We start from the raw sequence: 27,130 nt of genomic DNA, 5'->3' as shown, positions 1-27,130 counted from the left end.
CAGCAACTTCTAGCGGCGCATGGAGGCGCATGCGGTTGACGATGGTGATGAGTCTTTCACAGATTGGCAGATCTATGCCTTCCGAGCTTGATTCTGGGATTGCTTTTCCAAATTGTGCTGCACTGAAGGCGTGGAAGAGACTGGAGGTGTAGGCGGAAAGTGTGACGACGCTTGGAGAATCAGAATTGAGAGATCACTGGAGTGAACGCCGGAAAACGTCAAGGAAGTTGAAGGCCACAAGAAAGTGGTTTTGATGCCATGTTGAAATAATGAAGATGGGGGAATATTAGCAGAAGCAAGAGAGAGAAATAATACAAATAGCTTACGGGTGGTTCGGTGTTAGACACCTATGCCCACCTCTCGGAATACCTCTTAGGGCTACATTGTGCTCATTAATTTTTTTTGTCTACAATACAGAGGTCCCTATATATAGGGTAATGTCTAAATACAAGTATAGTAATCAAATCCCCTTGATTTGATTACAATCCCAATATAAGATTACAATCAACCTATAAATAGAGAATATTTCAATATCAACATAATTATGGAATATTGAAAATAAACACTTGTCAATAAAGCATTTATCCGTGAAGTGGGTGCAACTCCTTTTGGAATTGAACCTATTAGGATTGGTGCTGATGTCTCGATCTCAACGAATTCAATTCCAACTAAAATTAGACCCAAACAAAACCCGTATCAGATTCGTGATTTTGTTTTGCATTCGGTAGGAACATAATCATGAATAAAAGCAAAATGCACACATACCCCCTAATCCAACATCACCAAAACCAAGAACAGCCACAATTGATCCTTTTTCAACCTTAGCTTCCTTCCATGCATGACCCTCAAATCAATCCACATGTAATGAAGCTAGCATGTGGAAGAGTTAATGGCATATCTCTTCCTTACCCTTTAAATCTTTTTCTGATTTCACCCACAGTCAGCATCAGTGGTACTGTGTTTGAAGTGTTTTATGTCTTGTGGTACGTGGTTGTTGCAACTACCAGTGCTAATTAACTGCTTAATTTCCTCAAGGCCATAATACTAATAGTCCAATGGGTTTTCGATCCAACCGTTAAAATCACCACCAATATTGGAGAATGGAGATCATGAACCTCTGGTTTCCTTCAACCCCATTGTTAAGACCAATTCTGCAGACCACCAGCAGCAACAGCACCAATTTCATACACTCTGTAGTTAGAACTTCCATCAGAAGAGCTGCAACTAGCTTCATCACTTTCCAAAGATCATGATGAGCAGATTATAATAATAGTTAGCTTAGTATGACTAATGTGACAAGTAATATTAAATTGGGTAGCTTTGCTGCCAAGGTTATATTAATTTATTGCGGTTTTTAATAGGTATTGTGTTACTTTTTATTTTATTTTTTTATTTTTTAAAGCAGTTGTAGTTGAGTTGAAAGGAAATAACGGCAACTGCTTATACACACCTAATAACTATATAGGTTGTTGATGCACAGTTTTTCGATGAGGAATGTCGCACACTCTCCGGGTGGTATCGTGGTGTCCAAGGATGCATCGGGCCTTCACACAAGAACAAATAATAGGATTAGAGTCCCAGGTGGTGTTCCAGAGGGGATACTCCGATGCCTAAGTCAGTGATTTGAGAGAGAAAATATATAAGCAACAATAAAGCTGGATAGCAAGGGTTGCAATTACCTTAACACTGAGAGGTGACTTGCATTTTATAGGCTTGAAAGGAGTTTGATTTCCCGCATGTATCGGATCCTTAGCCCTCAATATCTGCTGTGCAGCTGTTTGAGAGAGATAGGGTTTGTTAGCCGCTCCGTGATCTTAGGCTACTAAGATCATGGGATAAGTGATACGGCTTCCGTTTTACGTTAGATCAGGACATCGGAGTAGTCCTCGGTCACACGTGCGCAGCTCAGGCGCTGACAGCTATTATGCATCCTCATCAATATAGATGATCTTTTTAATTTGAATGATGGCCTATCCCATTTGTATAGGGGTAGTTGATATATTGATAGTGGGTCTATGATCTTATCAAATGTGGGATAAGATCACCTGATTTAATATAATATAGATATATCCTTATGGTAGAATGACCGACCTGCCCTTTGGTTATTGACTATTTCAGCCCATGTGTTGAGTTTTGGACTAGGCATCCGAGACCTCATCAGGCTAAGCCGCCCGTTGGGTCTGCAGACTTGAGGAAACTTGGGTTCGGGGCCCGTTTGGCCTTATGAAACTAATCCATGACCCAACATAGGTCATTGAAAGAGCACAAAATAGCTTAGGCATCTATCTCTCTGCAATAGATAAATTATGAAAATATCTTAAATTATTTTGTTAAATTAATACTTGAAGCCCATTGAAGAACTCGATCGTATCAGTAAATTGGCATTTGGCAACCATATTTGTTTTTAGATATTTTCACAAATATTAAGAGAATAATATTACTACGAAGCTATTTGTACGTAACTCTTCTATTTTATTCCCTCTCTTTAATTCTCTCACATATCATTGCATTACATCCAGTAGATTTAGCAAACACATAAGTTTATATATATATATATGGACTCAAGGATATGCTAAACTTCAATATTATTGGCTCGTAACTATACTGGTGAGGCACCGACAACAATAGATATCAGCTCGCAAGAAAAAAAAAAAAAAAAAAAAAAAAAAAAAAAAGAAAGATAAAGCGAGAGAATAGAATAAAGGAGCATGAAAACTAATATATAATATATAAGAGGGAGAATAAGAAAAGAAGAGGTATATATGTAGACAAAAGAAAAGGATAAAGGAAGAGCATATAAAAAAAGAAAAGAAGAAGAGAAGAAAAGAATGTGTAGAGGCAAAGAAAAGAATTACTAGGTTCTTTATAACCACCTCTGTCATAGTCTCGAAGGAAAAACAAATTAGTATTTTCTTGTAGAAATTAAAGATCATTTAATTTCAATTCATCTTCCATTGGCATAACAAGCTTGAAGTTTCTATTGTAGGTACTACACTCTCTCTTGTTAGATTACTCACTTCTCTGTTGCTACTATTTTTGTAGCACATATTTCAAAGATTAATTATTAAAACACAATAGTTGATAATGTTTATATAGTATGATCTGTTATTGCTCATTTTGATTGCAATCTACTTCTGTAACATCCCCAGCCCGTTAAGGCTGAGTTTGCCACTTTTCTTCTTTTACAACAAAAGTTCTTGCAAAGATTTATAAGGTCTATCAGAGTACTTGATTTTAAAGGATACGAAAAATGTATAAAACATTTTTTTCAAGAGATTTTATTACAAGCGGAATTAGAAAACATTAAACTTTAGTTGCGGAATATCATATCATTACAATAACTTATATGAAAAGACTTTGAAAATTAATAATTATTTCCACCCCATTCCGGCCTCCTATTCCAGCATCCTTTCTACCTGAAAACAAGAAATAAAACTGAATGAGCCCAAAGGGGGCCCAGCAAGTAAAATCCACAACCATAAATAGTTTTACTCCTTGTTCTCAGTTTTGAAAATCATTTTCTCAAATAAATATAATTCTAGCCATAATAATATCTGTATGTACGGTTGCATCTCCCGTAACATATACATACTATTACATCTAGTAATAGATCATCGTTGTAAATCATCTTTATAAATCATCATCATAATGCATCATTATAAATAATCTTTGTAAATCATCTTAGCATATCTTCGTTGAAAATATAGTATCATTTTCTCATAATAAGGCCCATGTACACTATTACCCCTGTGCACGAGGGTTGCGGGTCCTTGTGACCATGGCACTGAACTGTAGCCTCAGCCATGCCCGACCGTCAATTAACTCTTTTTCTTGGTGCACTCAACGGTCTGTTGATGGAATACCACCTTCTGGCATAGCCTCCTACAGTGGTTTCGCCTCCATCCGAGTATCGGTACCGAACTCTCATCTTATCTTATCTTGGGGCCAAAAATACTCTCCTCCATACATGTGCCCTCATTTCATAAACATTTATCTCATCTCTTGTACTTTTCTTTGTACTTCTTTTGATGCATCTTAGGGCAACATATATGAGGGTTTATCATCATTTTTCTTTCTTATAATCATCATCATTTCTCAACTTTCTTTTCTTAAAATGGAAACTTTTCCAAATATAAACTTGTTGTACATAGAAAGCGTTTAAAGAAATAGAAACTTTCTACATAATTCATTTAGAAATCCTTCATGCATGCAACATAACTTCATAATACGTAAATAAAATAATCATTTACAGTTTGATACAAGAATGAATAAATAGCATGACATGAAGTAACTTTAGAAGGGGTAGTGAATTTACTTACCTCTAGACTGAAGCTAAAAGTGGTATGAAGGAATCCAGTTGCTCCAATATGACTAACACCACTAGTATATCTTTTGAAACTAATTTCTAAAGTCCGCTATCTCTTGTGTTCTTTCTTTCTTGTAGCGCTTGGTCTCGCCCTTTCTCTCTCTGTTTTGAGTAAATACTCTTAGAAAGAAGAAAGACCGAGTAAAAAGCGGAAGAAGGAAGAATATATATGCAAGAGATGGGAGAGGAGATGAGTTGTGAAAATTGTGAAGGAGAAGAGTTCTATTTATAGGAGAAAATCAAACACTATTCTACCTTCAATTTACAATTATACCCTCATTTTACTATTTCACCTACCACCTACTATTCCACCTACCACTTACTATTCTACCTACCACTTACTATTTCACCTACCACCTACTATTCCACCTACCACTTACTATTCTACCTACCACTTACTATTTCACCTACCACTTACTATTCCACCTACCACTTACTATTCTACCTACCAATTTCCAATTACCATTCATACAATATCATAAATTTCTCAAGAATTAACATCATTGCCTAATATGAATATAATCATAGCATCAAATTAATATCTCTAAAATAAGACTTTCAAAATCTGAGGTGCTACATATTTACTATCCTATTATTTCACCAATTACCATTCTCTAATTACCACTCTCATAAATTTCCCAAGAATTAAAATCCTTAGCTACAATGGATATTAAAATAACATCATTATCAAAATAATCTATTTAAATAGCTTTGAAAATTCTGGGACACTACAATCTTCCCTCCTTATTAGAATTTCGTCCTCGAAATTAAAACCTATAATATTATCGTCCAATCTTCAAGTTGAGGGATTCAGATTTAAATAATCCTTTCAATCCTTCATCAAAGCCTACTCTTTTTTATCATATTGAAATTTTATCTCCTTCTACTAGGAGTAAATCTTATTCACAGTCTAAAGTCATGATTTCTGCAATCATTCATCAGTTCACACTAAAATCATACCTCAAAATCTTTTCCATTGTTTCTTTCCAACCTCAATAACAACAATCGAGTTATTCATCAACAGTCTACAATCAAGGTTTAAACATCAAATTAATAAATCATGTGATCAATAGTTTATACCTCCAAACATCATAGTCCTCATTTCAAGCCTGCAAAAATTTTCTCGATCTAATTTAATCAATTTTATCAAAAAGGTGTAAAAATCATTCCTGCCTATATTCTCTTTAGTATCTCAGTATTCCAAATCATGCATACGAAATTTTAATATGATGCTCTAATAATTATTAACTTCTCACCATCATAAACCTGTAAAAGTAAATAGCACCAACATTCAAACATCATTACATGAATATACCTCAGAAGTGACATCATAATTCGATTCATTCTAAATACACAATTATTTCTATTTTCTCATCCCAAATCTTGCGTCGATGTTACAATATCAGCAAAATCTCTCTGTACTACATCTTTACTTCACAAATCATAACTCAACAAAAGAAACTCGTAATTATGATTTCAACTCAAACGAAATACACGATTACATCAAATGTAAGATTCTCATCCATTCTTGACTAATACATATTGTGCTTGCTGCGTTCTAGAGATGAAATTGATAAGCAAGCAAAGTAGGATATGGGTAAGTTTTCAAGCTGGAAGTTCCAAAGTACACATGCTAAAATCTCTCTCTCTTGGGTCTTGCAAGGTCAAGAAGAGAAAAAGAGAGACTGATAGTCCTGTTGTTTTCTAGAAATGAAGATTTGAAAAGCATTTCAGGACATGATTTGCATGTGAGCTCTTTCCGAGACTATCAAAATACCCACATCGGAAGCTCTCTCTCTTCTGTCATGTATGGATACTTGAAGAGAAGAGAGATATTTAGCCTGAGAAGCATGATCAAGGATAATCTTGCTTCCTCAGGACATGATCAACGATAATCTTGCTTCAATGGTTTACCACTGAGAGTATAAGGTGTTGGGTTTGTGAATCATGTTGTGATGCTGCATTTTTCTCTTGAGGATACGCTCAACTAGGAGAACAGTCGAGCTTTCATTGTATGGAAGGCTATTAGCAGAAGATTTCAGGTGAAGGGGTATGATCAGAAGGCATGCGTTGCAATGGAGAAAGAGGTGTGAATTTATATGAAGGGTTTCTGGATAACGAACGAGCGCGTGGTGCGCGTTGGCATGACATTTCATTCAGTTGCCCACGCATGATATTCGAAGTCGTTGATTGAACAGTGGGTTTGAAAAATGAGCTCAGTCGAATTATGACAGGAGACAAGATCCTACTTTCACGGGATCTTTTGACAAAGTTTCCATCGCGGCCCGAGGTCGCCTAACGCTTTGTCGTTTACTGTTCATTTCGCTTGAAGTGAAAAAAATTTCTTTAAGGCTACTCGTCTGCTGCTTCCAGAAACTTCACAAAAATTCCTTCAGTTCCTAACGCTTAGTCTCTTCTCAGTACTTCATCTCTCCCAATTTCTTCGTATTCTCAACTATTTTTCCTTACTCTCCTAAATATGGGAGTATCATCATCATCCGTTAACAACCTCGATTTGAATGTTGCTCCTGCAGCACAACCCATTGTTATGCCTGACGTGCAACCGGAGGTGTCTGCTATTTCCCCTGAAGTGCCTGCTATACCTCCCGTTGTACCTGTTGCACACCCTAATGAACCTGCTGCATATCCTAACGTATGGCAGCCAACTTTTGTCTTTGACAATCGTCTTATCACTATTCACGATTCTATCATGCTCCATGATTCTACTGCTGTAGCAGTGGCCAAAGGTCTCGTAATTCCACGGGATCAAACGTTCTTAGCTGATAGGTCGGATACTGATGCTATTAATAACTCATTGGCATTCAGTATCCAAGGTGCTGCTTCAGTTTCTGACATGGCACAACGTTTGAGTGCCAGAGCTGAAGAGCTGAAAGTCTCAAGAAACCAAATCGGGGTCTTACAGCGACTGCTCAAATACTACAAACGAAAACACATAGATTTGAAGCAGGAGAATGCTCAGCTGAAAAAGATGGTGTTATCTTATGCGGAATACATGGGACCAAAGATGCTAAAAATGGAGAAGAATACCAAACATCTCCAGCGACAGTACGATAAACTTCTGGTCGATGTCCAGGGGTGTTGCAAGTCTTTCCGCACAAGCTCTAGTCGGGTACTTCATTAGAAATAAATATTCCCTTTGATAATTCAATTATATAAATATATATGATTCTGCTCATACTAGGTTTTCTCTATGCAGAAATAATTTTCCTGGAGCAGCTCTGAGGAATCATCTGCTCATCATTACCACGTGTCTCTTTATGCAACAAATTCCTTTTTTTTTTTTTTTTTTTTTTTTTTTATGGACTCTGGTATGTAATATTATAAGGAGCTTGTTCTCCAAACATTTCTTTTCGTAATCATTCAGTACTCATTCAATATTCATTATATAATCATCATGTCATTATAATAACTTCATTTAAATAAACAATCTGTTTAACAAGTTAATCACTCAATAAAACATCTAAGTATGCACCATCACATGTTATCAACCTCTAAAATACTTTAATATCATTGAACATATATCTTATAAGAGAAATTTAGATCATGTCACTATATTATATTGTCTTTCAACTCTTACCTTTATGCTTCAATTTACCTCAAGAATAATAATTCATTATCCTTACTTAGTAAAAGAAAATTATATCAAAAGCTTTGGCATGTAACTAAAATTTCTCATAATTCCATATCCACTAATGCCTCAAAATTTAAATCTTATCCACAACCTAGGAGCATCAATTCATCCTCAAAACTTTAAGCATCACTTCAATATAATTTACCTTAATTACAGAAAACCTAGCACCTCAAATTCTAAGAATCACCTCAAAGATTTCATGAATTGTACCTTAAAGTCATCACAATCATTTGAAAATATCAAAATCCTTAAACCACAACTTTATATATCAAAATATCTTATAGATTCTAGGGTATACCTCATTTGCATTTATCCCTGCAACACTTAGGCATTCACTTCATGCCACTACGTAATCCTTATTCATCAATCCATATATTATAACATCAATCATAGTATCATTATTGTCATCGACCAAACCTTAGCCATTACCAAAAACTCATATAAGCTCTTATACCATTAATTCAGTTCAAGAATCTTTTCACAACCGACATCCATAAGATCATTCGTTACCAAGTCACTTACACAATTTGTTTCACAACCTAAATCAATAAAACCATTTTATCAACAAGTTAATTTCACAAATTAGCTCGCAACCTAAATCTATAAAATCATCATACGATTTTTAAATCATGATCAATAATCTTTTCTAAATCCTCGAGACACCTTAAAATATACCCTTATCAATCGATACTCTAGAAAACTGCCGCAAATCCAAATAGGCAGATACTATAGATCACAACCTATGTATAAAATAAAAATTCATCTCCGTCATTAACTTGATCACAATAATAAAATCCTCCAAATTAATCACACTAAGACGATTTTTTTTTTTTTTTTTTTTTTTAACAAAAATTAACCATTAGAAAAATGCTCATGCATCATTTATTAGAGACCACACAACAATGCACACTCTACTTGGCCGGAATGTGGCTTCTCATTAACCCCCCCAAATTTTTTTTTTTTTTTTTTTTTTTTTTTTTTTTTTTAAAAAAAAGTCTACCAGAACCTTATAACCTTTGCTCTGATACCAAAATTGTAACATCCCCAGCCCGTTAAGGCTGAGTTTGCCACTTTTCTTCTTTTACAACAAAAGTTCTTGCAAAGATTTATAAGGTCTATCAGAGTACTTGATTTTAAAGGATACGAAAAATGTATAAAACATTTTTTTCAAGAGATTTTATTACAAGCGGAATTAGAAAACATTAAACTTTAGTTGCGGAATATCATATCATTACAATAACTTATATGAAAAGACTTTGAAAATTAATAATTATTTCCACCCCATTCCGGCCTCCTATTCCAGCATCCTTTCTACCTGAAAACAAGAAATAAAACTGAATGAGCCCAAAGGGGGCCCAGCAAGTAAAATCCACAACCATAAATAGTTTTACTCCTTGTTCTCAGTTTTGAAAATCATTTTCTCAAATAAATATAATTCTAGCCATAATAATATCTGTATGTACGGTTGCATCTCCCGTAACATATACATACTATTACATCTAGTAATAGATCATCGTTGTAAATCATCTTTATAAATCATCATCATAATGCATCATTATAAATAATCTTTGTAAATCATCTTAGCATATCTTCGTTGAAAATATAGTATCATTTTCTCATAATAAGGCCCATGTACACTATTACCCCTGTGCACGAGGGTTGCGGGTCCTTGTGACCATGGCACTGAACTGTAGCCTCAGCCATGCCCGACCGTCAATTAACTCTTTTTCTTGGTGCACTCAACGGTCTGTTGATGGAATACCACCTTCTGGCATAGCCTCCTTCAGTGGTTTCGCCTCCATCCGAGTATCGGTACCGAACTCTCATCTTATCTTATCTTGGGGCCAAAAATACTCTCCTCCATACATGTGCCCTCATTTCATAAACATTTATCTCATCTCTTGTACTTTTCTTTGTACTTCTTTTGATGCATCTTAGGGCAACATATAGGAGGGTTTATCATCATTTTTCTTTCTTATAATCATCATCATTTCTCAACTTTCTTTTCTTAAAATGGAAACTTTTCCAAATATAAACTTGTTGTACATAGAAAGCGTTTAAAGAAATAGAAACTTTCTACATAATTCATTTAGAAATCCTTCATGCATGCAACATAACTTCATAATACGTAAATAAAATAATCATTTACAGTTTGATACAAGAATGAATAAATAGCATGACATGAAGTAACTTTAGAAGGGGTAGTGAATTTACTTACCTCTAGACTGAAGCTAAAAGTGGTATGAAGGAATCCAGTTGCTCCAGTATGACTAACACCACTAGTATATCTTTTGAAACTAATTTCTAAAGTCCGCTATCTCTTGTGTTCTTTCTTTCTTGTAGCGCTTGGTCTCGCCCTTTCTCTCTCTGTTTTGAGTAAATACTCTTAGAAAGAAGAAAGACCGAGTAAAAAGCGGAAGAAGGAAGAATATATATGCAAGAGATGGGAGAGGAGATGAGTTGTGAAAATTGTGAAGGAGAAGAGTTCTATGTATAGGAGAAAATCAAACACTATTCTACCTTCAATTTACAATTATACCCTCATTTTACTATTTCACCTACCACCTACTATTCCACCTACCACTTACTATTCTACCTACCACTTACTATTTCACCTACCACCTACTATTCCACCTACCACTTACTATTCTACCTACCACTTACTATTTCACCTACCACTTACTATTCCACCTACCACTTACTATTCTACCTACCAATTTCCAATTACCATTCATACAATATCATAAATTTCTCAAGAATTAACATCATTGCCTAATATGAATATAATCATAGCATCAAATTAATATCTCTAAAATAAGACTTTCAAAATCTGAGGTGCTACATATTTACTATCCTATTATTTCACCAATTACCATTCTCTAATTACCACTCTCATAAATTTCCCAAGAATTAAAATCCTTAGCTACAATGGATATTAAAATAACATCATTATCAAAATAATCTATTTAAATAGCTTTGAAAATTCTGGGACACTACAACTTCTCTCATTTTCTTTTTTATTAATTAATACTAACCAAGTCAGGGATTTTTGGGCTTGTGTGTATAAGAGATTGAGAGAGATGGATGTCAGAGATTGTAGTCGATGGCATCACTTGATCTTCTGTGAGGAGCTGAAAAATGATGAAGAGAATCATGAGGAGCCCGAAAGGCATCACTTGATCTTCTGTAAGGAGCTGCAAAATGACGAAGAGAATGAGGAGACGGGAAGTAAAGAGGAGAATTATGAGGAGATGGGAAGCGAAGAGGAGAATGAGGAGACAGAAAGCGAAGAGGAGAATGAGGAGACGAAAAGTGATGATGGCAACAACCAAGTTGTTTGCTGGGTGTGCAAAGAATTAGTATTGGGACATCCCACCTACAAATGCTTGGAATGCAACTTCCTACAACATAAATCTTGCATCGATCCAACACCCGTAGTAAAGATGCAAGCCAAACATGATTTGAGGAAAAAACATCATTTGATGTTCATAGAAGAGTTGGGCAATACTGGCAACGAGGAACAAGTTTGCCCGGGATGCGAGGAACCAGTATTTGGTCTCGCTTACAAATGCTCCATCCCCAAGTGAAAATTCCTCATGCATAAACAATGCACCGGCCTACCTCACGTGATACAACACCCCGTGCACTCAAAGCACACCCTTATTCTCCGAGTGCAATCAGAGCATAATTATTGTGATTCTTGCCGCAACTGTTGCAGTAGATGCTGCTTTTATCGATGTTCCCTCTGTGATTATGCCCCCGACGTAAATGTCGTTCTCGTTGGCGAATTAATGCCGTTAATTGTCACCAACATGCATTTGTTGCCACCACGACGCAGATACGGTTCACTTGCCAAGTCTATGGTGAGGAGTGCAAGGACATTGCCTACCTGTGTAGCATCTGCAAACTCTTGATTCACCATAAATGTGCTCGATTTCAACGCACTGTTGAAATTTTATCACATAATCACTCCCTCACTTTGACCTATTCTCTTCCTCAATTTAAGGACCATGACATATTTTGTAAACTTTGTTATAAGAAGGTGAATACGAAGTATGCAACTTACTCTTGTCGAGTATGCAGCTACATTGCCCACTTGAATTGCACAATTGAATTCAACAAGATGTACAAAGACATTGGAATACATCGCAGATTTTTTAAAGATGAAGCTAATGTGGTTCATTTGGTGGAGGGGATCAAGCTAGCAGTGGACGAAAGAGCTGGCCCTCGGGAGATCGACCATTTCAATCATCCACAACATTACTTAGTCCTCATAGATGAAGAGCTCATGGAGAATAAGCGTTGTGAGGCATGTATGCAATTTATAATCTCCGTCTCGTTTTATGGCTGTGTGAAATGCAACTTTTTTCTTCATAATAGGTGTGCTAAACTACCCTCAACAATTAAGCGATGGCGACTTGATGACCACCCATTCACCCTCCTCTCAAAGGCTCCATCCATGGATGGATTGTTTTGGTGAGGTACTTGTAAACGTTATCATCATGGCTTCATCTATAGATGTGACAAGTGTGAGGATAACATTGATCTTCAATGTTGTGTAATTCCAGAAACCCTTGAACATGAAAGTCACCAACACTCTCTCTTCATTCCTTCAATATTATCCGATGCTGATGGTGCTTGCAATGCTTGTGGTGAAAATAGACTACTTTGGTTCACATGCACTAATTGCAAGTTTTACTTGTGTATTATATGTGCAACTCTTCCACTTGTAGTTAGACATGAATATGATACACATATCTTAAAACTCTCTTATGCACGTGAAGATGATTCTAGAGAATATTATTGTCTAATTGTGAAGAAGAAAGAGATCATCCAGATTATTGGTTCTATTACTGTGAAAAATGCAACTTTACTACTCATCCCCAATGTGTTCTTGGGACGAATCCGAACATTAACTATGGAAGAACTTACATAGATGAAGATCACGAGTGTAGTGTCCCAGAATTTTCAAAGCTATTTAAATAGATTATTTTGATAATGATGTTATTTTAATATCCATTGTAGCTAAGGATTTTAATTCTTGGAAAATTTATGAGAGTGGTAATTAGAGAATGGTAATTGGTGAAATAGTATAGGGTTGGTGAAATAGTAAAATGAGGGTATAATTGTAAATTGAAGATAGAATGAGGGTATAATCGTAAATTGAAGGTAGAATAGTATAGGGTTGGTGGAATAGTATAGGGTTGGTGAAATAGTATAGGGTTGGTGAAATAGTAAAATGAGGGTATAATTGTAAATTGAAGAAAGAATGAGGGTATAATCGTAAATTGAAGGTGGAATAGTGTAGGGTTGGTGGAATAGTATAGGGTTGGTGAAATAGTAAAGGGTTGGTGGAATAGTGTAGGGTTGGTGGAATAGTATTTGATTTTCTCCTATAAATAGAGCTCTTCTCTTTCAGAATTTTCACCACTCATCTCCTCTCCCATCTCTTGCATATATTCTTCCTTCTTCCGCTTTTTACTCGGTCTTTCTTCTTTCTAAGAGTGTTTACTCAGAACAGAGAGAGAAAGGGCGAGACCAAGCGCTACAAGAAAGAAAGAACACAAGAGATAGCGGACTTTAGAAATTAGTTTCAAAAGATATACTAGTGGTGTTAGTCATATTGGAGCAACTAGATTCCTTCATACCACTTCTAGCTTCAGTCTAGAGGTAAGTAAATTCACTACCCCTTCTAAAGTTACTTCATGTCATGCTATTTATTCATTCTTTAGTAAATTGTAAATGATTATTTTATTTACGTATTATGAAGTTATGTTGCATGCATGAAGGATCTCTAAAAGAATTATTTAGAAAGTTTATATTTCTTTAAAGGCTTTTTAAGCACAACAAGTTTATATTTGGAAAAGTTTCCATTTTAAGAAAAGAAAGTTGAGAAATGATGATGATTATAAGAAAGAAAAATGATGATAAACCCTCCTACATGTTGCCCTAAGATGCATCAAAAGAAGTACAAAGAAAAGTATAAGAGATGAGATAAATGTTTATGAAATGAGGGCACATGTATGGAGGAGAGTATTTTTGGCCCCAAGATAAGATAAGATGAGAGTTCGGTACCGATACTCGGATGGAGGCGAAACCACTGAAGGAGGCTATGCCAGAAGGTGGTATTCCATCAACTAGACCGTTGAGTGCACCAAGAAAGAGTTAATTGACGGTCGGGCATGGCTGAGGCCTCAGTTCAGTGCCATGGTCACAGGACCCGCAACCCTCGTGCACAGGGGTAATAGTGTACATGGGCCTTATTATGAGAAAATGATACTATATTTTCAACGATGATATGCTATGATGATTTACAGAGATTATTTATAATGATGCATTATGATGATAATTTATAAAGATGATTTACAACGATGATCTATTACTAGATGTAATAGTATGTATATGTTACGGGAGATGCAACCGTACATACAGATATTATTATGGCTAGAATTATATTTATTTGCGAAAATGATTTTCAAAACTGAGAACAAAGAGTAAAACTATTTATGGTTGTGGATTTTACTTGCTGGGCCCCCTTTGGGCTCATTCAGTTTTATTTCTTGTTTTCAGGTAGAAAGGATGCTGGAATAGGAGGCCGGAATGGGGTGGGAATAATTATTAATTTTCAAAGTCTTTTCATATAAGTTATTGTAATGATAAGATATTCCGCAACTAAAGTTTAATGTTTTCTAATTTCGCTTGTAATAAAATCTCTTGAATAATGTTTTATACGTTTTTCGTATCCTCTAAAATCAAGTACTCTAATAGACCTTATAGATCTTTGCAAAAACTTTTGTTGTAAAAGAAGAAAAGTGGCAAACTCAGCCTTAACGGGCTGGGGATGTTACAACGAGCATCCTCTCACTACTGTCCAAAAGACTAAGCACTCTCCTCCATGTGATGTATGTGGCAATTCTTTCGAAGACATGGCCTTAGCATGTACTCAATGCAAGTTTAACGTCCATCGCGATTGTTTGAGAGATCTGAACAAAGAAAGAGTGAAGTAACTTCTTTAACGATTGGTATCTTAATTAGGTGGCACATTTATGCGTGTGAAAGAGAGGAAAAAACTTATTGTATGTAGTTTATTTTGATATACATTGCTTACGACTAAAACTATTTGCTTACATATTAATATATAATTTTTATTATATTATTTGATCTTGTTTCGATGTCTAGTTGTAAGTGTTTTAGAAAAATCTTTACTTTACCTCTCCTCAACATATTCCTTTTATTGCGAGTTGCTTTGGCTTAGCAAATTAAGACAACTTGTGCTTCATTCTCATCTTACAACTCTCACCACCATTGATATCACATGGGCATTGATGAACGAGAACTGATATTCAGTAGAGTTTTGTATGGCTGTTATATGATTAAGATGATGTGGCAATGAAAATCATTCATTATATCAACATTTGAGTTTTTTTTTTACAAGTATTAATGCAATAATTAATTTTTACTCCCACTTCATCAAATTGTCTACTAAATACTATATCTCATGATGAACATCATCATGCATATTTAGAATCATCTTTTATTACTTTGCTGAACCGGTCAATACTTTATAAAATTGTGAAAAATGTATGACAGTATGAGTGAAATTGAGGAACGGGTCATCAACTTTTTAGGTTCATATATAAAGATCATGAGCTGATTAATTGCTCAAATAAACTAATCATGTTCATATATATATATATATATAAAAGTGGAGTTTTGATGTTGAGAGTGCTTAGAATTGCGACACGTGTCTATATATATATATATATATATATATATATATATATATATATATATATATATATATATATATATATATATATTGTCTTAACTCCATCTCCCACATCTCTCTCTCACTCCGTCTCTCTCTCTCTCTCCTATAATTTTATGTTTGAACAATTTCTTTTCTCTCTCTAAACTAATTCTATGGTTTAAGTGTCTTAACTATTTCTCTCTCCCATAATTTTATATTTCAATCGGTTTGTTTTTTGTTTTTTTTTTAAAAAAAAATTAATTGTGCTAACTCTCACTCTTCCATAATTTTACAGTTGAAGGGGTATTATTTGTAATGCGTTGAATTGTCTTAACGAAGAAAACAAAATATTTTCAAATTCTCTATTTCTCTCTCTTTATTTAATTTTCTTTTTATCTTCTCTTGCTTTCTGTTTATAGCTCAATGTGAGACAATTAAAACGTATGAGTTTTATTTGTAATATATTTAATTGTCTTAATGAAGAAAATAAAAGGTTCCCACACTCTCTCTTTATTTATTTATTTTTTTTTATCTTCTCATGCTTTCTCTTTATATCTCAATGTGAGACAATTAAAACGTAAGGGTTTTATTTGGAATGTATTTAATTGATTTCTTAATGTAAAAAACAAAAGGTTCTCAAATTCTATTTTTCTCTCTTTGTTTATTTTTCTTTTCTCTTCTCTTACTTTCTATTTATATCTCAATGTTCCTTTGTCAATTTCACACTCAATTCAGGAAAAAGAGGAGAGAGAGTTTCCAATTGTTGTTTCTCAATGAAAAATTATACTACAGTTCTTTTCTTTCTTTCTTTATTTATTTTCCTATAACAGTTCTTTGGGAAAAATTCACTTTACCCCCCTGAAATTTCAGGAGTATTTCAATTTGAACCCCAAAGTTTAAAAATTGGCAATGTACCCCCCCAATGTTTCAAAAATTTTCAATTTAAACCTTCCGTTACGAATTTCCGTTAAATTTGATGGAAATTTTTTTTAAAAAAAGCATGAGGGTAATTATGTAATTTTGAGATTTCCTCTAATTTGATGGAAATTAATAACGGAAGGTTTAAATTGAAAATTTTTGAAACATTAGGGGGGTACATTGCCAATTTTTAAACTTTGGGGTTCAAATTGAAAAACCCCTGAAACTTCAGGGGGGTAAAGTGGATTTTTCCCCAGTTCTTTTCAATTTTCCAATCGTTGTTTCTCAATGAAAAATTATATTACAGTTTTTTTTTTTCTCTTTTTTTTTTTGCTAGAATTATTTTTTATTCAAATAATTACTTTTCTTTTGTAAATTTTACATTGAATTAAGGAAATAATAGTGAGAGAGAGTTTCTTATCGTTATTTTTGGCTGATAATTTTTTAGTTTGTGTTGTTGTTCATGGAGTAATTTGTTTATTTGTTTCTCAATGAAAAATTATAGGAGAAACTTCACTTTGGCCCCTGATCCTCCACCCGATTTTGCCTACCAATGCAGCGATTGCCGAGTCCTGATTCATGGTAAGTGTGCTCAATTTTCACGCACAATCAAAACTACGATACATGATCACTCACTCACTCACACCTATTCTCTTCATCAAGTCAAGCAATATGACAATGTATTTTGTGAAGTATGTCGTAAAAAGGTGAATACAGAATATGCAGCTTACTATTGTCGAAAATGTAATTACGTTACTCACTTGAATTATGCCAATTATTTTAAAGTTGAAAATGAGAACGAGAGTGCTACCACTGAGGTGGATGCAACTCAGTTGGTTCATTTGGTGGAGGGGATCAATCTAGCAGAGGATGAAAGAGCTAGCCCTCAGGAGATCAAACATTTCAGTCATCCACAACATAATTTAATCTTAATCGATAAAAAGCTCATGGATGATATGCGTTGTGAGGCGTGTATGCAATTTATAATCTCCGTCCCGTTTTATGGCTGTACACAGTGCAATTTTTCCATCCATAACAGATGTATTAAACTACCCACAACCATTAAGCGAGGGCTATTTCATAAACATTCGCTCACCCTCCTCTCACAGGATCCAAATGTGGATGCAATTGGATTGTTCGAATGTGATGCTTGTGAACGCTATCACCATGGCTTTCACTATAAATGCAATGAGTGTGGTTGTTTCAACTATGATGTTCAATGTTGTTTAATTCCAAAAACTATTAAACATGAAGGTCACCAACACTTCCTCTTCCTTGCTATAAAATCTTTGGAAACTTGTGATGCTTGTGGTGAAAAGGGTGTGAACTTTGTCTGTGTGACAAGTTCTCTTTGTGTTTTAAATGTGCAACTCTTCCACTCGTTGCTAGATATGAATATGATACACATCTCCTGAAACTCTCCTATATTCATGAAGGTGATTTGGAAGAATGTTATTGTCTAGTTTGTGAAGAAGAAAGAGATCATCTTGATCATTAGTTCTATTACTGTGTAAAATGTAAGTTCACTGCTCATCCTCAATGCTTTCTTGGAAAGAATCCGGGCATTGACTATGGAAGAACTATTACATATGAAGATCACTAGCATCCTCTCACTATTGTCCAAAAGACTGAGCACTCCCCTCCATGTGATGCATGTAGTGAGTCATTTGTTGACAATGCCTTAGAATGTACTCAGTGCAAATTTACCGTCCATGACGAGTATTGTTTGAGTTTTATCTGAAAAAACTAAGAGAGAGAGGGAAATAACTTTTTGACGATGGTTAGCTTAATTAATTGGCACATTTATGTATGTGAAAGAGAGAGGAAAGCTTATTGTATATATTTTTCATTTGATTATGTTTCGATGTCTACGTACATGTTTTAGAAAAATCGTATCCATTCTATTTTTTTTTTTTTTTTTTTTCAGGAAAATTGAGTAACATTTATAGATCACTAACAAAACATATTACAATCAACCTCTAGTCACAGCTAAAGACAAAACAGCAGTCTACAAATATTTGGCCTGCAAAGTCTTCTTCTTCCAATGTTTCAAACCCAATGAGATAACATATTTCCAGCTAGTAGGAAGTTTCAAAACACCACATTTCTGCATGACTAAAACCCAAATTCTCTTGCTAACACCACAAGCACAAAATAAATGCTCTGTCCTCAATCATACACATTTCACATCCCCTTGAAAACCCCATTGCAGCAACTTGTACCAAATCAGAGGAAACCAATCCACCGCATCATGTTTCTCCCTAATTGCATTCCAGGTATCAGAACTAGAGTAAATCCCAGTTCTAGAAGCCACCCCGATTGGCTCAATTATCTTTCTCCCCAATTCTGAGCAGAGAAAGACTAGTTTGAATATCCTTGTAGACTTGTAGTTGTGGGCACTAAACCTCTTTCTTGCTTCGGTTGAGACAGCAACTTTGTGCTCCATTCTCATTTTCTCAAGCTCATTTTACAACTCTCATCATTACTGATATCATTGGCATTGATGAAAATTCTTAGCTTGGAGAGAGTGAAAATCATGTTTTATTAAGTTGCTGAACTAGTCAATACTTTACAAAATTGTGAAGAATGTATGAGCAAACAAACATATATTAAGCCGACTCTGTAGTTAAAACTCTTTGCAATTACTTTTCTCATACAAAGTAATCATATATATACTCTGGTGATCAACGTTTTAGGTTAAAAAATCATAGATAAAGATCATGAGCTGATTAATTAATTGCTTGAATAAACAAATATATATATATATAATTGTAATTGTAGTTACAATATAATAAATTTTGTTAATTTTTATATGCCTTTCAATAATATTCTTCTTTTTTGTTTTTCTTTCTTGTTATTATTGAAATTTTATGATTGCTTTTAATTAACAATAATTTATGGCCTACCTAGTAATCATTTTTTTCTTTTCTTTTCTTTTTTTTCTAAAAAACTCACTGAGTAGGCTTAAAACATGGTGAAAGAGGCCAATTAATTTAAAGCCTTAGGATGGCCCTGATTTAGTGTTGGCCGTTACCTGCACTTTTCCTAATTAATTAAGACCAAGTTGATCGAATTTTATGAGGTATGACAATATGCAGCGCATATGAGGGAAGGGTTTGTTCAAGTCAGAACTTCTCATAACTTCATGATTTTGATCCAATGCACCTTAAATCCTCCATCTGTTCTTCCTTTCTGTCTAAATCCTCCAGCTTGGCCCCCTTGCCTGATCCAAATTAAGGACGGATTGTAACGATTGATGTTCACAAGCATCCAATATATCAGAAAAGTCTCCAACCTACTTTTTTTTCTTTTTTTTCTTTTTTTGCTCTAACAAATTGCACCACAAGATTAATTAATTTGCCTTTTCATTTTATTTTTCACCAGACTTTTTTGGAGGGTCTGGCAACTTATAAAAATGATTCTGGTCCAAGTGCAAAATATCAAAATTTGGCCCCTTGTTTATTGTGATAGTTGACCCTGAGGCTGCACATAGAATGTATCAGCTTCAAACCCAGGATTCTATGTTCACCTGGCTTGGGCAATGAGCTAGGTGTAGCACCTCCTTCTCAATGGCATATAGTTGCAACCTATTCTATTTTCATTTTTTGCTCTACCAATTCTCTGTTTATTGTGCACATACAAAAGAAAAGAAGAAGGAGAAGAAGAAGAAGAAGAAGAGGAGATCGAAGAAAAGAATGTGTAGAGACAAAGAAAAGAAGAAATTAAGGATTGATCAATTAACTAGGTTCTTTATAACCCACCTTTGTCCTAGTTTCATAGGCACAACAAAATATTAAAATAAATAAATCAAAATCAAAAATCAAAAAATAAAATCAAAATTGATTAAGAATGTATAATGTTTTTTGGATTAATTGTTCTAATCACTCAAATATCAAAGTAATGATCCATCGATATACTAATTTGGAAGATGTTGATGATGTTGGAATTGAGACTTGGCGGCGCTGTTGAACTGCATAATTGCTATGACCACTAAACATAATTTTAAACACTTTTTTTATGTGTTGAAATTATATTACTATCAATGTTATTCAACTCAAGTGTGGTGCAATTATCCGGACTACTTTCCAAATCCATAATGTTTTTTGAAGGCTATATTTGTTTTTTGTGGTGATAAAAGGCTATATATATTTGTTTTGACATAAATGTTTGTAGGAAACTAAATTGATTCGTAAAATTCTTTCATTGATCAAAATTTATTACTTTAACCAACTACTTAAAAATAAAGAACATGTTAAAATCCAACCCCAATTATGATCCCTTTTGGATCATTTATATACCTATTTCCTATTTTCTGTTTTTAGATTCAGCTCTGTCTCTTTTTTTTTTTGGATTTGTTGTTAGAGAGCCTATCATTTTTTGGTTTTTGATTCATTATAACCGTTCTCCTATTTACTCAGAGAAAAAAAAAAATCCGCTCTGTTAGGTATTTGAACAATGTTTGAGACGGTTCTCGTTTTTTATTATTTAAATTTCTTTTCAATTTTTATTGTATTTAAGAGTTAGAGGTTTTTAGGGTGTAGGCTACAACTTGGAAAATTTAATTGCGACATATAATTACTCTGCTATTGCACTCCATTATAATGTAGCCAATTTTTTTCTCTCCAAAATGTAATACCATATACTTTATGTGGTATTCTTCAGTAATCTATGAAATCATGGTGTTAATTGTAGACTTCGAGATATTTTCATGATTAGAAGAGAATTTTTTTTTTTTTTTGAACAAATATTGCTATACTTTGCTTTGTTCGCAACTCTTTTACTTTATTCCTTTTCTTTTTCTCACATATTACTGCACTACATCTAGTATACTAGTAAACATATATGTTTTCTATGTACGGAAGAATGAAGCTGGCAAGAAAGGAAGGTGTGGAGATACAGAAAAGGATAAAACAAGAGAGAATAAAATAAAGGAGCATGAAAAGAAATATATAAGAGGGGGAAGAAGAAAAGATAAGGTATGAAGACAAAGAAAAGAATAAAGAAAGACTGAAAAACCAAAGAAACTTGAATATAATCTGAGGTGGCTATCTCACATGGTTTTCTCTCCTTAGATTTCTTACAAGTCAAATTGGGTAGGCAAAATTTCATTCAATCCAGCCTCTAAAAGTGATATGTATATCTTAAATATGTATAAAATCTTAATTTACTTTGTGATTTGTGCTTGGAATACTACACAGCTTGACCTGATAATTTGGACAAAGATAATCTCATTTTATGAGAACAATAGCTTACATAGCAAATGAGGGAAATAAATAAAATTTTGATGGAATGTTAAATCACAACTTGTTTTAAAAGTTTAAGACAATAAGAAGATAAAAATTTAATCATTTAATTTATATTATATCACTTGTCCTTACGTGTTGGCTCAAACTTTCTCTTAACATGTAAACTCATGATTTTTAGCTCTGATACTATATTAAATCGCCACTTGTTCTACAAGTTTAAGCGAAAAGAAAGAGATGAATTAAATCATTTAATTTATATTCTATTTTAAAAAAGTCTAAAAAAAATAATGAGTCTATATGATATATGTTTACACAATGGCAACCGGGAGAGGAAATGAGAGATGAAGATTCAAACTAGTGATTTCTGTTTTATGAAACGTGGTTCTCCTTTAACATGGTATACAACCCTAATTCCAAAAAAAGAAAAGATTTTTAAATTTTGTATTATAATATGGCAGAATATGAATCAATTATTTAAAATAAATGGTCATGTTGAAGTTGTTGCAAATATTTAATTATGGATGAATATCATAAAGTTTATTGTAAAGTTGGAAAGTATTGTTCTCATAACTTATTGAAACACCTAAAATTTTAGACTTGTCGAGTCATCCATTTATGACGACGTCAAAGGGAAGTTGAAATTATTGCCATCTATAATTCCCCACCATTCAATTCCCAATCCTTCACCATTCACATTTACTCCGACAGGTACCGGGGGATCTATCAATTTCAAATGAAATTGAGAGGAGTTGATTAGGCCAGGCAAAAAATTTAAAATAAAATTATCCTAATTTTAAAATATGTGGACAATTTTGTCCTAATGTACATAACAGATACTATATAAACATTATCAACTATTGTGTTTTAACAGTTAATCTTTGAAATATGTGCTACAAAAATAATAGCAATAGAGAAGGGTGTAATCAAAGAAGAGAGTATAGTACCTACAATAGAAACTTCAAGCTTGTTATGCCAATGGAAGATGAATTGAACTTAAATGATATTTAATTTGTACAAGAAAATACAAATTTGTTGATCCTTCGAGACTATGACAGAGGTGGTTATAAAGAACCTACTAATTCTTTTCTTTGCTTCTACACATTCTTTTCTTCTCTTCTTCTTCTTTATCTTTTTTTATATGCTCTTCCTTTATTCTTTTCTTTTGTCTACATACCTCTTTTTTTTTTGTTTTCTTATTGTCCCTCTTATATATTAGTTTTCATGCTCCTTTATTCTATTCTCTTGCTTTATCTTTCTTCTCCTTTTTTTTTTTTCTTTTTTGTTGTCGGTGCAGCCTCACCATAATTAAGAGCCAATAATATTGAAGTTTAGCATATCCTTGACTTGAGTCCATAAAAACTCATGTGTTTACTAAATCTACCGGATGTAATGCAAAGAGAATTAAAGAGAGGGAATAAATTAAATACAAGAGTTACGTACAAATAGCTAGGTAGCAATATTATTCTCTTAATAATTGTGAATTAACACTATAAATTTGAAAGAATACCAAATAAAGAATATGGAATTACATTTTAAAAGAAGAAATTTGCTAAATTATAATCTGATGGAATTTTTTTTTTTTTTTTGGAAAATGTTGAGAATTTATCATTAATGAGAAAATCCAGAGCTTCAAAACTCTAAATTACAAGAGCTGCACGCTCTATAGCAAGTATATCAGAAATACATGAAGGCATCTCCTCCATCCATATATTATCAATACACTTTCTAACTGCTTCTTTAGCTAAACCATGGGCAGCTTTATTAGAATTTCTCTTCACATGTCTGACTTGAGCCGTTCGAAAATGTCGTAGAAGCATTCTAGCATCATCTATGAGGTGTCCGTAAGGACTCAAGTCTTCAGTCTCAGCTTGAAGCGCTTTAACCACAATCAGAGAATCCCCTTCCAAAATTACATCTTGAACACCTATGTCACGTCCAAACTCTGCTGCATAAACTGCTCCCATGGCTTCCCCTATAACTGGTGGTTGTTTAGTCTGGATTGTCATGCTCCTTGCTGCGATGACCTCTCCAAAGGAGTCTCTTATAAGCACCCCAACTCCCAACCGATTATTCCTCTCATCCATACCGACATCCCAATTAATTTTGTAGAACCCAGGTGGTGGGCACCTCCAGACTTCCGCATCCACCCCTGTTTCACGTAAAATTTCATTTAACCTGTCCTGCTTCTGATTTGCTTCCAAGAACATCTCGTGGGTCTCCTTTGCTTCATGGGTCAACCGGTCTGGGTGTGTAAACATACCTCCATGCAAAACGTTATTTCTCCTTTTCCAAATGCATTGGGCTATTGTTGCAATTAATCCCATCTCATCAGAACTGCATCTCTCCGAAAGCTTCACCAATATCTCTCTAAAATCTGTACCCAGACTCCCCATTTTCTGGATTTTCCTATCACACACCCCCCATACATCCCGTGCAGCTGGACACTCCCACAACACGTGGAGTATTGTTTCGGTCTCTTGACTGCACAGAAAACACCCCACCTCCAGGTCCATTCCCCTCCGCAGAAGATTATCTCTGGTTGGAAGCAGATTACTACACGCCCTCCATAGGAAGACTTTCGTGGAATTTGGGATTGGAAGGCCCCATATCAATTTCCAGAAAAAATTCCAGCCGTTGCCTTCTGAGCTCGCGCCCCCCTCACCTTGAATTCTTTCTTGCTCCAAAAAATAAGCGCTTCTGACAGTAAATATTCCCGATGGCGTTGCTCTCCAGACCATTTTATCCGAACAGTCAAATCTGCTGAGAGGGATATTGCATATAATTTCTGCCTCTTCTTTTTCAAACAGAGATTGTATCAGAGGAACATTCCAGCCCCTTGAATGTGGGTCCATTAGGGCTGCAACTTTCTCATCACTTGCCAAAGATAAGCATGGAGACTGAACTTTAAAGGATATAGGCTTAGGAATCCATTTAGACCCCCAGATATTGACACTCTGCCCGTTCCCTATCCGCCAAATCATCCCTTCCCTCAACAAGACAGTAGCAGCCAATAAACTTCTCCACGCAAAGGACGGCCTGCTACCAATTTTTGCTTCCAATTTCAGCCAATCTTCCCTGCTAGTATTTCTGCTGAAAAAAACAGCAGTCTTCTCTTTATTCAAACGTTGCCCTGAGACGGCCTCATAATCTTCCAGAATTTCTGACAAAAAGGCCCAATCTTGCAAATTAGCCTTACAGAAAATTAGGCTGTCGTCTGCAAAAAATAAATGGTTAATCTTAGGGCCCCTTAGCGAAGTAGGGACTCCCTTAAGCCTTCCATTTAAAGCAGCCTGTTGGAATTTAAAACTGAGGACCTCTGCACAAAGCAAGAAAAGGTAAGGCGAAATTGGATCCCCTTGTCTAATCCCTCTAGAAGGACGGATAAGACCAACGGGTTCCCCATTGATAATTATTGGATAATTGACACTAGTAACACAAGACATTACAAGCCCCACCCATTTCGCATCAAAGCCCATCTTTCTCATCACCGACTCCAAAAAGACCCATTCCACTCTATCATAGGCTTTACTCATATCGAGTTTTAAAGCCATATATCCCACCTTACCCCACATCCTAGACTGCATAGTGTGAAGTGTTTCATAGGCCACCAAAATGTTATCCGTAATTAATCTCCCCGAAATGAAAGCACTTTGATTGGGTGAGATAATATCCGGAAGTATGATTTTTAACCGATTAGCTAACACTTTAGAAATAATTTTGTAAATCACATTACAAAGACTAATCGGTCTAAAATCAGTGACTTTCGTCGCTCTAATCTTCTTGGGAATAAGGGCTATGTGAGTAAAATTAATATCCTTATCAATGTTTCCGTACCTGAAAAAATTGGAGACGACTTTTCCAACTTTGGGACCCACCGCGGCCCAATGATCTTGAAAGAAACAAGTCGGGAAACCGTCGGGGCCTGGCGCTTTCATGGGATCCATTTGGGATAAAGCCATATAAATCTCCTCCATGGTGGGCTCCCGAACAAGTCTGGAATTCATTTTAGCTGTGACTCTATTGGGCAATAAATCCAGACTTTCATCCACCCCAGTAGGGTGTGAGGATGTGAACAGATTCTGATAATAAGAACAAAAAGCCCTTTCAACTTCTCTCGGATTGGACCATCTCCTGCCCTCCTCATCATCAATTTGAGAGATAATATTTTTACATCTCCTCTGTTTTACGCATTCATGAAAGAAGCGTGTGTTCTTGTCCCCATTTTTGAGCCAATGCATTTTTGCTCTTTGTCTCCACGTTACATCAGCCTGAGCCAAAAGATCACCCAACTCAGTTTGCAATCTTTTAATCTCACCCCTCCTAGCATTACCTTCTACCTCCTGCAGAGTTCGTAGTAGTGCAGATTTTTGAGAAATAATATCTTCAGTTGGTGGGACCTCCTTCTTTCTCCATTGCATTAACTCTCTTTTACTATGCTCCAAATTACTTTTAATTCCTTGCCAGGCGTCACCTTTCCTCTCCTTTTGCCTCCAAACTCTCTTGATTATTTCCTTCGTCCCGTCCTCCTCCCAGTTGAGCAGTCAATAAATAATGGAGCATGATCCGAACTTCTGGCCACCAGAACCTCCACTTGAACATTAGTAAAAAATTCACACCACTCCATATTGCCGAAAGCTCTGTCAAGCCTTTCTTGGGTAAAATCCTCCGCTTCATGTCCATTATGCCAAGTGAATTTGGGACCCGAGAAACCCAAATCCTGCAGATTACATTGCTCCACAACTTGCTGAAAGTCCTGCATTTGTCTCAGTGCTTTACGCCTCCCTCCCCACTTCTCATTGTCTTCCAGAATTTCGTTGAAGTCTCCCGCACATAACCAAGGAATTGGAGCAAAAGATTGGAGATAATTTAATAAACTCCAGGATTCCTGTAAATTTCCAAGCCTGCGTCCCCGGCACTGAATTGATCACTGCGTTGATATGCCAACGACTATAATTTTGAATCTCAATGCTAACATCATTTTTCCAGATTAAGGCGAGGCCTCCACTCTTGCCCACACTATCCACACCAAAACTGTTATTAAAACTAGCCTTTATTCTTATGAACTCCAAACTCTTTGCTTGTAACTTGGTCTCCATGAGAAAGACCATATCGGGTCGCTTTTCCTTTACCACCCGGCAAAGGTCTCGAACTGTCCAGGGGTTCACAAGCCCCCGGCAGTTCCAACTCAAGACAATCAT

General features: G+C 35.1%; 3 protein-coding genes and 1 pseudogene across 3 annotated transcripts; 2 read left to right on the top strand and 2 right to left on the bottom strand.

Moving 5' to 3' along the window:
• The first annotated feature begins 11,098 nt into the window (after window positions 1–11,098).
• On the top strand, window positions 11,099–15,049 carry LOC148586081 (uncharacterized; annotated as a pseudogene).
• Window positions 15,050–17,177: 2,128 nt separating this feature from the next.
• On the top strand, window positions 17,178–18,101 carry LOC148586080 (uncharacterized). Its single transcript, XM_088515242.1, has 2 exons — window positions 17,178–17,946; window positions 18,019–18,101. The coding sequence occupies exons 1-2, from the start codon at window positions 17,178–17,180 to the stop codon at window positions 18,099–18,101; spliced, it is 852 nt and encodes a 283-aa protein (XP_088371368.1).
• A 5,468-nt stretch (window positions 18,102–23,569) lies between these two features.
• On the bottom strand, window positions 23,570–26,350 carry LOC148586079 (uncharacterized). The gene has a single exon (XM_088515241.1). It carries the CDS (start codon window positions 26,348–26,350, stop codon window positions 23,570–23,572), a length of 2,781 nt encoding a protein of 926 aa, XP_088371367.1.
• An 86-nt stretch (window positions 26,351–26,436) lies between these two features.
• On the bottom strand, window positions 26,437–27,130 carry LOC148586078 (uncharacterized). The gene is made up of 2 exons (XM_088515239.1): window positions 26,906–27,130; window positions 26,437–26,817 (listed from the first exon to the last, which is right to left on the bottom strand). The coding sequence occupies exons 1-2, from the start codon at window positions 27,128–27,130 to the stop codon at window positions 26,437–26,439; spliced, it is 606 nt and encodes a 201-aa protein (XP_088371365.1).

The sequence above is a fragment of the Corylus avellana genome, chromosome 4 (assembly GCF_965113065.1).
Source record: "Corylus avellana chromosome 4, dhCorAvel1.hap1.2, whole genome shotgun sequence".
NCBI classification, from domain to species: domain Eukaryota; kingdom Viridiplantae; phylum Streptophyta; class Magnoliopsida; order Fagales; family Betulaceae; genus Corylus; species Corylus avellana.
Note: the sequence above shows the minus strand (reverse complement) of the source record. Positions and strands in the feature narration are given on the sequence as shown.